The following is a 13013-nucleotide window of genomic DNA, read 5'->3' as shown; positions in this document are numbered from 1 at the left end:
TATCGATGAGAAGGTGTTTATTCCAAGGTTATCGCTAACACCATCTGATAATAGAATTCCTTTCAAATTTAAACGAAGGCAGTTTCCGATATCTGTCTCATTTGCAATGACTATTAACAAGGGTCAGGGTCAGTCGCTAGAATATGTTGGTGTCTACCTACCGTTTCCTATTTTTCACATTGACAGTTGTACGTCACAATATCACGGGTTACTTCGAGGGGTGATTTAAAGATATTGATTAATGACGAGGACGGCGATGGTACCGATGTTGCATCAAATGTGGTCTACAGAGAAGTTTTCTGTAATGTATAGGACTTTTTTGTGTACTATTCATTTTCTTACTTATTGAAACTATTTGCATGTCAACGAACTTCAGCTTCCCTTTTAAAATTATATGTTATGTTAAAGTAACAGGAACTACGTACTAGAATTATGGAACAATAACAAAGTTTATGTTAATTGACATTATGCTTTGATTTACGACAATTTTTACATTCAAGCGAACTACATTGTTTTATTTTTACTCTTAAAATGACTCGTGCTAACGCACGGGTCAATGGTCTAGTATCATATAGACATGAGACTTACTATTACTTCATCTGTTTTTAAATATATCTCACAACCAACTATTTCATACTCCCTTCGGTCACATTAATAAGAAAAAAACAACTTTTAGATTTATTAGATAACTATTGTATCTAACTTATGAGCTGTGTTATTTGAACAACCATTTCAATGACAAGTTATATGACAACCATTGATTTACAAAGAAAATGAAGAATTAACACAAAAAAAGGCTTAGTTGCAGTTTTGGCCTCCTAATTCTCACAATTTTGGCACCCTATAAAAAAAACAATAACAAATCAGCCCCCTAAGTTTACCCATTCTGCACTTTTAGCCCCATACAAATTTTGACTGGATCAATGCTTACATGACACCCATATCACTTTATTTATTCGGCTTAATTCCAGTTTTGATCCTTATTAGGCTTAATTTCAGTTTTGACCCCCTAACTATCACAATTTTGCAATTTTCACCCCAAAAGAAAATAGGAAGTCACACGTGGCACCTCACTTTAAGTGATGTGAGTGCCACATATGCACTAACTTAGTCAAAATTGGTTTGGGAGGCCAAAAGTGCAAAAGGGGGAAAACTTACGGGGCTGATTTGTTATTGTTTTTTATTGGAGACCAAAATCACAAGGTTGTGATACTTAGGAGGGCAAAACTGCAATTAAACCAAAACAAAACAACAGAGAGAGAAAGTAAAAATACAATGTGAATATAAAAAAGAAAATCGTCACAAAAGTTATTAAATAATAGTTGTACAAATATCTTTCTCCTAACTTATATATAAACTAAATACATTAGTTATTCGATGAACTTAAAAATTATTTTTTACTTATAAATTTGACCGACTACCAAATTATTTTTTTTATCGATCTGTTTCATTCAATTATTTTCTTTGCCACTTCTTATCTTAATGTGAATTGCGTCATTCAACCCTTTCATCCTTTTTGAAAGAATCATTCATTCTCCAAATGGTAACTTTCAAATTGACCAGAAAAGATTCAAAATGGAATAGGTACAGATCCACACTCAACAAAAACACGAGTCAAATGTCCCTGTTTTAATAATAATCTCATCAAGAACTTATGAACGTCAATAATGTCTCGAAGGAAAGGATCAATGAAGAAAAAAGTGAAATCACTTGCATATAATAATATATCAAACACAACATACAGGATCCTATCACCTACTTTCTCCTAATCCAAAGTGGAGAACACAGTTTGAAATATTATGAGCAATCGCTTCCTGGAACTTGAAAGGAGCCATAACTCTAGCCTAGAAAACGTTTGGTGTTATTGAAAACCAAAACAACTCCTCTTCCATGAATTTAAAAGAAGAAAAAAAATACCCTTGATGTTTTCAAGACTGGAATTGAAGACACTGCCTCTTAAGAACTCATATTTTAAGAGCTTTTTTTGCTTTATCAGGTAAGACATTATCAGGAAGAATAAGCTCTGGTGGAATCTCACGAACAACACCCAACATAGAGTCATACTCCTCATCTTTAGTTGCATACTTCTTACGCAGCACCTTCTCAAACTCAATTTCTTCATAGGACTTTGAATTTTCAGCTGCATGGACCTGTGCAAGGTTAGTATAATTGGTGGCTGACTGGGAGATAAAAGCTATCTCTTCATCGGTGAGCTTTCTTAGAAACTTCGCTGGATTGCCAGCCCAAACCTGCAAAATATGCAAGTTTACATATCATGAATGATACACGTAGCAAGTACTCAAGAAGAGCAGCCAAACAACCATTAGAACTTCACTATCTAGCTGGATACCCAGACCAAAAAAAAAAAATCCAAAATTAAGGAATGCTTTTCATCAGATGATAGATATTCATGAGCCATGTGTACATAATATAGCTTTGGTCTAGCAATTGGGCCAACCATGTGCTAAATTCCTTGACAGCATTCAAAGGCGCTCCTCATAATTGACAATAACATCATAATTTTCAGATGATGTTTTAAATTCAATAGAAGGTTAAACTATATATATTTCTTGGCTTTGTCTAATGTGCACAAATAAATAAGTCTAGCACCATGCACAAGTTTGTTTTCTACCGTTGAATCAACAAGTCACATCAAATCACAATTGATCCAAGGGTACGACTTATTGATCCAATGGTGGAAACAAGTATGTGCATGGTGCAAGACGTATCTGACTTTTTGCTTTAGACATAAAAGAGTGCAGAGGCAAGAAACCAAGACATCCCAACTATGTTGGCACCCCTTAGTTGTCACCTATAAACTCCAACACTCAAGAGATATCATTGAAATAAAAAGAAAGATACATAGGCACTTGGGGGGACTAGACCAAAACCCAAGCCAAAATAACCAAGGAAACTTGGCATCTGCCTCATTAAAAACCTTGTCAGAAAAAAACCAAAGGGATAAAATCTTTCAAGGGAAAAAGAGTACAGAACAAACAACAGGAACAACAAGAGAATCCTTGACAAAGATCATCATCCATGCAGCTCAAGAATTGGCCATATTTATTAGATCTTTTCCAACAGGAAAAACATAAAAATCTTGTGAAAAGATGCATAAGCAGGTATAAAAAAAACCATGCAACTCAAGAGTGAAGATTTAGGAACCTGGATTTGGATCTATTTAAGAAAGATGAAGATTTAGCAAGGAAGCAAAGAAATTTCAAACCGGTAGATTTACTCACATGGGAAAACTTAACATGTATCCATGTCATACACTTTGGATGCTCCTGGCTGCATTTCACCATATTTTACTTTTACATTTGAATTTTTATACATATATAGATGAGAATACCCCAACAACCATTATAAAATAATAGCACTTCACTCATGTCTACAATGACTTGCTCACTTTTAAAACATTCAGTACCTTTTCTAATTTAAGATTCTTTTAATGTTATTTTATGCTAAATTTAATATATTATATTAAAGCCATGGCATGTCCTATAATAATAAATTTAGGCTTAATTGCACTTTTGACCCCCCAAGTTTCAGAATTAAGCGATTTCGGCCACCAAGTTTAAAATGAGCGGTTTTGACACCTCAACATTACCCCTTTTGCATTTACTAATCCCAATGCACATTCTGACCAAAAAACACTAGCGTGACTAATTTAATGATGTGCATCTCCATGTCTTCGCCAACGTGAAAATTAACATTTTAAAAAATAAATAAAAATCCTCCTTTTCCTTCCTCTTTCCACCTCCACATCAAACCTCCATTCTTTTTCACTCTCACACTCCCTTCTTACCCTTCTAATTTCAAAAAAAAAAAGTCAATGAAGAATTTTCAAACTGTCGCCAATCGCCAATGAGTATGTTCATAGAAAAATAAAACTAGAATGTGGGAGTCTGTTTGCAACTTAGTCAAAGAAGCGTTTGCCAACATAGTCAAGTTCACTCGCTCATTCTATTGGGTGAAATTAAAAGGGTATGAAGGGAGTGTGAGAGTAAAAATGGGAGAGTGAGAGTGAAAAAGAATGTTTTCTTTATTTTAATTTTATTTTAAATGTTAGTTTCCATGTTGGCAAACACGTGGAGATGACACATCAATAAAATTAGACACGTCAGCGTTGTTTGGTCAAAATGTGCATGGAGGACTAGTAAATGCAAAAGAGGATAGATAAAGTTGAGGGGTCAAAATCTCTCATTTTAAAATTGGGGCCAAATCGCACAATTGTGAAACTTGGGGGCCCAAGAGTGCAATTAAGTCTAAAATTTATTATATCTCTAAGTTGGTGTCATATCATGTGTCTTCTGTCATATCTTTATTTTCTAGGGGTTTACTTTAGAGCCAAAGTCATACTCTCACAGTAAACAAAATTTGTTGTGGCTGTAGGTGTCATACTGTCATGGTGATGGAAGCCATAGTGCTAGTGTTGACACAAAAATAACAAAATAGCAGCTATAAGACAGAATAGGTGAATTTCAAATTTTAAGGAAAAAAAACAATAGCTTTAATGCTTTATGTTGCAGAAAACTCTTGGATACAAAAATATAACAAGATTGTCGGGTAAAATTTAAAATAATAACACAAAAAAATAATGATGAAAAGTAACTCAAAGAATGCATAATATTTATCCTAAAATTATCTAAGTAACTAAACGACTTCAATGCTACAATATTTATTCTAAAATTATCTAAGTAACTAAAGTATATCACTAAAAAAATTCTATGAAAAAATCCATAAACTATACAAAACAGAATATAATTGAATCCCCTAGTCCTAGACTGACAGTGTAGTATGTTCACTCAGTAATGAATATTATTTACAAAAAAACAGCTAGACTAACATGTACAGTGTTAGGAACCCAACTGCCCTCCTATTTTGCAAGCTTATTCTTAGGAGGGAGGTTCCTAGAGGAATAAGAGATTTATTCATTGATATTCATTTGTAAAACTGTTGACAGTTGTGAAAAGAAAATTCTCTCTGTAAAAAAAATAACAGAATTCTATTCCCATCATCATTCTCTATCTCTATCTGCTTTCTTTCTTTTACTTCTATTCTTTGATAACTTTGGCTCTACCAATTTGGGCCGACCTGCCGGATTCAAACCAGTGACCTAAGGCTAACTCTGGCTCTACTATACCGTACACAATCCTAAATCTCAATAAGTGGTACCAGACAATATACAGCCACCTTAGACATACCTCGCCAGATGGAATCTTTGTATTCTGCCTCACAAGGGCTCCAGCAGCAACCATGGCATTTTTCTCAACGACGACGCCATCAAGTAGAATTGCACCCATACCAACAAAAGCCTCATCCTCAACAGTGCAACCATGTAAAACAGCACTATGACCTGCTCCGTGAAATTTTATACATTTGAAATTTGAAATTTCAATTTAAGCGTACAATGTAGCAATTTGTTGATCATGGCAAAAATATTACTCACCTACAGTAACATTATCCCCGATAATAGTAGGCAACACCTTCCCACTTAAATTTGACTTTGCAACATGCACCAGGGAGTTATCCTGTAGGTTAGTTCCACTTCCAATTCTAATGATGTTAACATCACCTATCCATAATGTTAAGTTCAAATATGATTGCCGGTTCGCCGCATGTAATTATTAAGTAGTATAGAGAGAGACTCACAGAGATTTCACATTTAATCTACTTTTCAAGTTCAGAAAAATGCAACTTCCCATGAAAACATTGTTTCAAAATATATAAGAAAGACACTTTATTGAAGTTGCACAAAATAGTTGTCTTTGTTTTACAATAAGCGTATCTCATATGAAAATTGATTTTGTTTAGTTAAACACCTTAATTTAGCATTTATAACTAGAAGTGCTTATGTATAAGCTATTTTTATAACAAAAGATAGAATAAAATGAAACTATTTTCATACAAATTACTTCCTCCGTCCCTAATTACAAGATTCTATAACACATATTTTCATATAATTCCGTTCTTATTTACAAGACCCTGTGACACATTTTACGCACATTAAAAAAGTATGTAGTATAATTAATGTATATGTTTTGTGAGTCACTATTACCAAATTTTAAAAAAAAAGGTAATGAACACATGATAATTTGAAAGGAGTCTTATAATTAGGGACAAAGTAAGTATAAGCTATTTTCATAAGTTGTCCTAGAGAGCATATGGAAATAAGCTGAAAACAGCTTATAAACATGTCATAGGTTGTTTCTATAAGCACTTAAATTTTTTTATGTCGGTAGATAAACTCAAATAAACAAATCCAAACATACCCATAAAGCATTACTACGACTACCAATAATTTGATTGCAAAAGCATTAGATCATTGAAACCAAATATTTTGAAATTTATATCTAATTGATGAAATGAGTCCCCTTACCTCTCAATACAGATCCATACCAAATTGATGACCCTTTTCCAATCTGGACATCTCCAATGACAGCGGCACTTGGTGCAACAAAAACATCCTTATCAATAACAGGAGCCTTGTCAAATATGTTCAACACGGTTCGATGCCTAGACAGCTGTTCTTCGATGTAGCCACCTTGGAGATGAGAACCGAGGCGATCAACGGCTTGTCCAGTTTTTCGAATCAACTGTCCAACGCTGTATATCGCTCTTCCGAGGGTTCCCATTTCTTCTTCAATCAATCAATTCCTAATGCCAACACTTTTTGAGTTTTTTTTCAGTCTTGAGCATCAAAGACTGAGAGGTCGAGGTAGACGTGGAAATGAATTGCCCCTTTCATTCAGAGGGTAATTTCGGGATTCCAGAAAAAAAAATGTATGCCCAGTTAGTTCATTCATTCTCAAAACAACTTTCGAATTGGGCCGGTCCAATTAACCGGGTTGGCCTGCTAACAGCACCTTTTTAAGGTGACAAAACATTGAAGGGTGTGTCTTTTATATATATATATATATCAAGAATTACTTGTACATGAATAGAAGGCAAGCAGAGTTTGAATCCCGGACAACAAAAAAAAAAAAAATGCAAGCGGGCAATAGTTGTGTCGTTAAGCCTTTTTGGATGGCAAAATCAATCATTGTAAACACAATATTTATGGGTCTAGGAGACATGACATTGTTATGCATGACCCTTTGAACTCTATGTAGAAGGTCAACGACATCTAGTGTTAGAAAGCTGAAAGTGTCAAAAGCAAATGGAATAAAAGCATGTTGATTGTCAGAACACGCTCTCTCATTTTGTTTTATGCATCTTATAGGGTTGATTATCCTACCATAAAAACCATGTCCCTAATCCCACAAGTGGTAAAACCTCAGTCGAGTCCACATATGTAAGTTTTCCTCCTGTCCATTCGGACATCATAACATCTGCAGGCCTAAGCGTCAATCTTCTATCTAGTGGGTCAGTTAAAAAGTTCACAAACGTCTCCTTCTTCACTGATACTCTTGTCCGCTTGAATATATTAAAAAGGACATCCCTAATAAAGTCATGTCAATACTTAAAGCTGAGAAGCTCCTTACAATGAACGACATGCTCCCCAAAAGTATTCAGGCACGCCTTACGACAAACAGGACACACCTTATCAATAGGAAACAATGGAATCACAAGGCGATATCTAAGGATAGCACGATACTCCACTCGTGACATATGCTGACTTAACTCATCAATCGGGATAGCTAGAAGAAAATCATGAGCATGCGCTGCATGCAAACACCCTAAAATTGTCTTTTGTCTAATGTTCATGCCAAACTTAACTTCCATATCTTTAACACTTTTACTAAAAAGAGCACTCGCTAAAACATGTGCTTTAGGAAGGACGGTGTCCTTGCAAGTAAAACTGATAATGTCAAAATTTGAAATCGTACCACGAAGACCATTCAAAGCATTATCAAAATCCGAGTCCATACCACATATTAGATTGTCTCTCAAAATATGATCATGTAGCATCCAAGATTGCGCCCTAGAAGCCTCCTCTACTACCGATAAAAATTGATTTTGACTTAATTGATAAAAATTGATTATGACTTAATTAGTTCTTGTTAAAAGTGATGTGAAGGTAAAGTTATTCTTGTTAAAAGTGATATGAAGGTAAAATTATTTATGTTTGAATACATTAATATAAAATAAATCGGCATGTAAAATAAATTCTAAAATCAAAAGCTCTAATTTTTTGCTTCAATCATAGTCAATCGTGGAGTCAAAATTATTATGTTTGAGAGTGATCAATCATATCAAAATCAATTTTACACTCCAAATATTAAGATACATTAGAAAATTCACATTCATATCTTAACCAAAAAAAAAATTTCTTTCATACAGTGTTTTCTTCTTCTTCTTTTTTTTTTTAAAAAAAATAAAAAATAAATCAAGGAATAATAATGCTCAGCAGTAGTGTGAAACATGCATCTTCATATTTTAAGATTCTTTTGATATATCTCTTTTCCTTTTTTTCTTCTTCTTTTGGTACATCTCTTTTCCTTTTTCTATAAGCGCTATGCATAAGGTTATTCAATAGCTCGGTTGAATGTGATTTCTTAACCATATCAATATTATTATTCGTACAATTGCTGATTTTTGTTTTTGATAACTCAGTTGCTAATATTTATTTTAGCCCTTTTGACCTAATTAAATGCTTTGTTTATGACTTATAGGAACCTTCTAATGAACGGTAATGAGAACTAAGAGTTTTTTTTTTTGTTTTTTAAAGAAAGAGAAATTTGGTGATTATTAAAATACTGCAGCATGGTTTAGGTGTTGGAAAATAAACATCAATAAGAAAGGGTGTGAGTATTGTCACAGATAATCATTAGTAGAATAAATAGAACATCCCCGTGAGCTTAGCTCAGTTGGTAGGGATATTGCATATTATATGCAGGAGCCGGGATTCGAACCCCAGACACTCCACTTCTCCACAATTAAATTGTGTGAGCTCTAGCCACTAGACTACTTGACCAAAAGAATAAATAGAACAAGTCTGAAATGATATCTATGGAGTTCTCACACTTTAAACTAAAAACTTGTTTAATGTTTGACATATTTAGTTGCATTTGATCACTTCTATTTGTCTTAAATTATTATCGATACTTATCTTTTCTTACTCAAATTATCAATGTTTATGTGTAGTGTTTCATGTCAGCCTATATTGCCACCACATAATCTGACTTCTTAGTAAATAATGTATATATACACAGCAAGCTAGCCAGATCAAACAAACACGAATGGCTATATATAACAACCATCCAACAACCGATCGATAAACCAAATCAAATGTTTGGTTGTCAAAACTTGACTCTAGTTTATATTATAATAAAAAACACTCAAGTAGTAGCAGTTGCTATTATTCTATATATCTTGATTCTTGATAGTAGTTGTGTTTAAACATGGCCAACTAATCTCTTGAATTTGAGCACAAAAAACATCATATTCCACGCCTTTCCTCTTCTCTGCGTCTGCCTATCCCTCGCCCCCAAAAAGTTATGTACTTAGGAGGTGCATGATATTAATTGTTATAGTTTAATCTCCTGTGATATGATGATGAGAGAAAGAACTCTAATTCCAACATTTGTCTTCTGGGCTTTCCTTACATTAATCACACCAACACTTATTCTCTTGTCAGAGAATTCGAAAGCCGACCTTGAATTAAATGGTAACAAACCAATCTTCTAACTTAGTTCTAACACTTCTTATTAACCAAAATTGATATATTTAATTTGCACCTTAATTAGGCTTGTGTACAATTAATCTTTATTTCCAACTTTGCAGGAAATATTACAGAGACAATGAAGGTAAGAAGAATGATCGGGCACACACAGAGTAACATCATAAGAACAGCACCACTGCCAGCCAAGTCAGTGGTTGAAGACGAACTTGCCCCAGCACCAGCTGCAACCGTATCATTATTACCATTGCCAACTTCATCACACTCGCATCATAATCAAACTGATCTTATACTCAGCAATCGCAATAGCACTGATTATGATGCTTCCAAAGTACAAGTACAAGTCAAACAAATGTCAAATTCACAATTACTTGAGCTTAGTGAAACAACACCAAAATCAAACGGTAAGAATATGTAGTATCAGTTCACAAATACTAGTAAATATGTCAAATTTGTCCATACAATGAGTCTGAATTGATATGGACCGATTGGCGTCAATTGTTCAGCAAACATATAGTATCTTTTAAAGTAAATTTAAAAAAGAGAAAATCAGGGAGGGAATATAGTTACTTAGCAATGTAATCCCATTGCCAATTAGTAGTTTTTGAAATTTTGTGTATGTATATAACTATGAATAAATAACAGTATACATAATAGCATGATGATAGTCTTTCTTTTCCACTTCTTTAATTTTCCTTGGGCAAGAAGGTAAAACAGAACAAAAGCCATAGCAGGAATTGGAAACTACCAAAACTCAAGCATCATATCATTTTCATAAGACAGTCTTTACACAATATTACAGTAAGACAGTCTTCAACAAAAAGAAACTTGGTGCGCTAAGACATTAATAGATTAACATAGCAAATAAGAAGCAATAAGCAACAGAGGTGGAGCAGTTGCGGCGTCAAACTCTTAAGCTACAAAATCAATCAGATTATTAAATTATTCGATCATTAATAAGTACAAGAGCATAGCGCACATCTATCTGATCGCTTCAATTTTATAACTGTAATTCTCAAATGAAGTGATCAAGACATTCCTCCAGAGTGGTGTAGTTGACATCCGGGTATAAAGCGGAAGCCTCAACCCCAAAAGAAGGCTCAATCTCAAAGTTTGTGTGGTCACCTTTCACAAACACTGAGTGACAGATTGCTAATCCTACATTGTCTGGAAAAGGTTTCTCTGCAATAACAAGTAATAAATCGCTTATTAACACTTCCATATTTAAATATAGACATTAGACCCTTATCATAAATTTTATTCTCGCTTTTTATAAAATTCTCTTCAAATTGTAATAAGATTCAACATTTGTGTAAGGTGATTATATATACCAACCTTCAATATCCCTGAGAAGTTTATCCTCTGATACATAAATTTTTTCAAGGGTCTTTCCAATTTTCTTCTCCCACAAGGCGATAACATCGTTGAATGAGTAAATGTTCTTGGGGGGTCTGAGGTAAAGAATTTTGTTCAATGTCCTTGGGTCATCCACAGCTTTAATAGTGTAGGTTCCAATGTCTTCTTCCTTGTTGAAGACAGCTGCACAAATTCAACACAAAAATGCAAATTAAAATACAGTGAGGCATGCACATATTGGATTATGTAGCTACTAGACCAAAATGCATGAACTAAACCACCAAGAGTAGAAGTAGTGGTTAATGTTACCTTTTTTATTGCCATCACCCAAGATAATGACTTTGTCTGTTGGTGGACCTGTAGCTCCAGGTTGGACAAATGTTGGTACAAAATAGCCAGCAAAGGAGTTGGTAGATACATATGTATAGGGTATGCCTTCAGCTTCAATCATACGTCGAATTTGTGCTTTCACGGAGAATACAGATTTTGCTGGCTCAACAGCATGGACACGATCCACGTCGTTCCCAAATTCTGAAGGGAAAAATCTCTAGAGAGAGAGGAGATATTCAAAGTTTTTTAGATTCTTTAAACAATTTAAACAATGTCTTTGGAAATGCACACCCTAGAACAAGCCAAAATAGATATTCAAAGATTTTTTTTGTTTGAGAGGAAATATTTAAAGTATGTAAATTAAGAATATAGAGTAAAAAACAAAAACAAAAATATGCAAAATTAGGAGAAGACAAAAGAGCAAGAGGATAAGGATAACCTTAACATTACCAGCCTCTTTAATGGCATGGATGATTTTCAATTGATCAGCAGCATGTGTGTGACTGAGTGCAGATATGACCACGTCTACCTGCTTCATTGCTTTCACCAAGCTCTCATTATCGTAGAGATCCCCCTGCCAATGCCATTCTCATTTCAAACTCTAATATAGTAATATGCCTGGATGTTCATGATATAATGTAAGGTAAATTAAGAGATGGTGTTTGAAATCTTACATGGACCAAATTAACACCTATAGTCTTGAAATTGTGGAGGAGCTTAGCCTTGGTGGGGTCAGCCATGGTTGATTCCCTAACCAAAGCAAAAGTGTCATGTCCAACCTTTACGCTTGCTTCCACTATATGTTTACCAATGTAGCCAGTCCCTCCAATTATCAGTATCCTGCTCTTCACCGCCATCTCACTAGACCACTGCACACTTCTCACTCAAGTATTTTATTTATGAAAAATGTTAGAAAAAATAGAGTGATGTGGTAAATGTAATATGTAGGTGCTATAAAAGGAAAAAGAGAGAGAAATAAAATAACATGTGAAAAATTGAAGTGTTTAAGTATCATTGTTGTTTTTTTATTGGAGTATTGATAGTTAATTTCATATCCATACACATGTCTTTTTTGTCCAACAAGAAGAAACAAAAATATTATGTAGATAGATGTATAATTTGTACAATATTTCATGTAAATCTTTCAACAACTTTTTATTTCATACTTATATTATGATCTTACTTTCTCTTTTTATTTTTCTCTCTCTATTGTTTTTGACCAACAAGAAGAGAGAAAAAAAATTTGTCATTAAAATTGATAGTTGTACAAATATCATTACTCATGTGTAAGTGATAATGGGTGTCCTTGGTCATTAACCTATTTCAGTGTTTCCATTGTAGATGCAAATTTTATTTTTTCTCTATCTTTCCATTATTAGAAAGTTTTTTTTAGGGAATTATTAGAATTTGTACACTGGAAATTACTATAATACCATTTTATTATAATAAATAAACAACCATTTTCATGGGCTTTTAGAAGAAAGAACTATCTCATGTTTTTTTTAAGGAAATTATCTCATATCATTAGCAATAAAATGTTGGATACAATCAGATGTATGTATCGATATTACCAAAAAAAAAAAAAAGATGTATGTATCGATAAATAAGTGCAAACTAGCTAAAAATGAGGCTCAAACATTTTCACGGGGTTGTTTTCCATGTCATTTTTTGACAATTGTACATTTACTCCTATGTATATAAT

At 33.8% G+C, this 13013-nt stretch overlaps 3 protein-coding genes across 3 annotated transcripts; 1 reads left to right on the top strand and 2 right to left on the bottom strand.

Annotated features, from left to right (window-relative positions):
* Positions 1-1612: 1612 nt before the first annotated feature.
* LOC25490202 (gamma carbonic anhydrase 1, mitochondrial) lies at positions 1613-6750 on the bottom strand. Its single transcript, XM_013606681.3, has 4 exons — positions 6383-6750; positions 5453-5578; positions 5208-5359; positions 1613-2249 (listed from the first exon to the last, which is right to left on the bottom strand). The coding sequence occupies exons 1-4, from the start codon at positions 6636-6638 to the stop codon at positions 1965-1967; spliced, it is 819 nt and encodes a 272-aa protein (XP_013462135.1). The 5' UTR covers positions 6639-6750; the 3' UTR covers positions 1613-1964.
* A 2452-nt stretch (positions 6751-9202) lies between these two features.
* LOC25490201 (uncharacterized) lies at positions 9203-10284 on the top strand. Its single transcript, XM_013606680.3, has 2 exons — positions 9203-9613; positions 9730-10284. Exons 1-2 carry the CDS (start codon positions 9496-9498, stop codon positions 10041-10043), a joined length of 432 nt encoding a protein of 143 aa, XP_013462134.1. The 5' UTR covers positions 9203-9495; the 3' UTR covers positions 10044-10284.
* Positions 10285-10370: 86 nt separating this feature from the next.
* LOC25490200 (phenylcoumaran benzylic ether reductase Betv6) lies at positions 10371-12276 on the bottom strand. Its single transcript, XM_013606679.3, has 5 exons — positions 11986-12276; positions 11751-11885; positions 11291-11528; positions 10961-11164; positions 10371-10807 (listed from the first exon to the last, which is right to left on the bottom strand). Exons 1-5 carry the CDS (start codon positions 12166-12168, stop codon positions 10641-10643), a joined length of 927 nt encoding a protein of 308 aa, XP_013462133.1. The 5' UTR covers positions 12169-12276; the 3' UTR covers positions 10371-10640.
* Between the last annotated feature and the right edge of the window lie 737 nt (positions 12277-13013).

Source organism: Medicago truncatula, chromosome 3, assembly GCF_003473485.1.
Source record: "Medicago truncatula cultivar Jemalong A17 chromosome 3, MtrunA17r5.0-ANR, whole genome shotgun sequence".
Taxonomy (NCBI): Eukaryota; Viridiplantae; Streptophyta; class Magnoliopsida; order Fabales; family Fabaceae; genus Medicago; species Medicago truncatula.
Note: the sequence above shows the minus strand (reverse complement) of the source record. Positions and strands in the feature narration are given on the sequence as shown.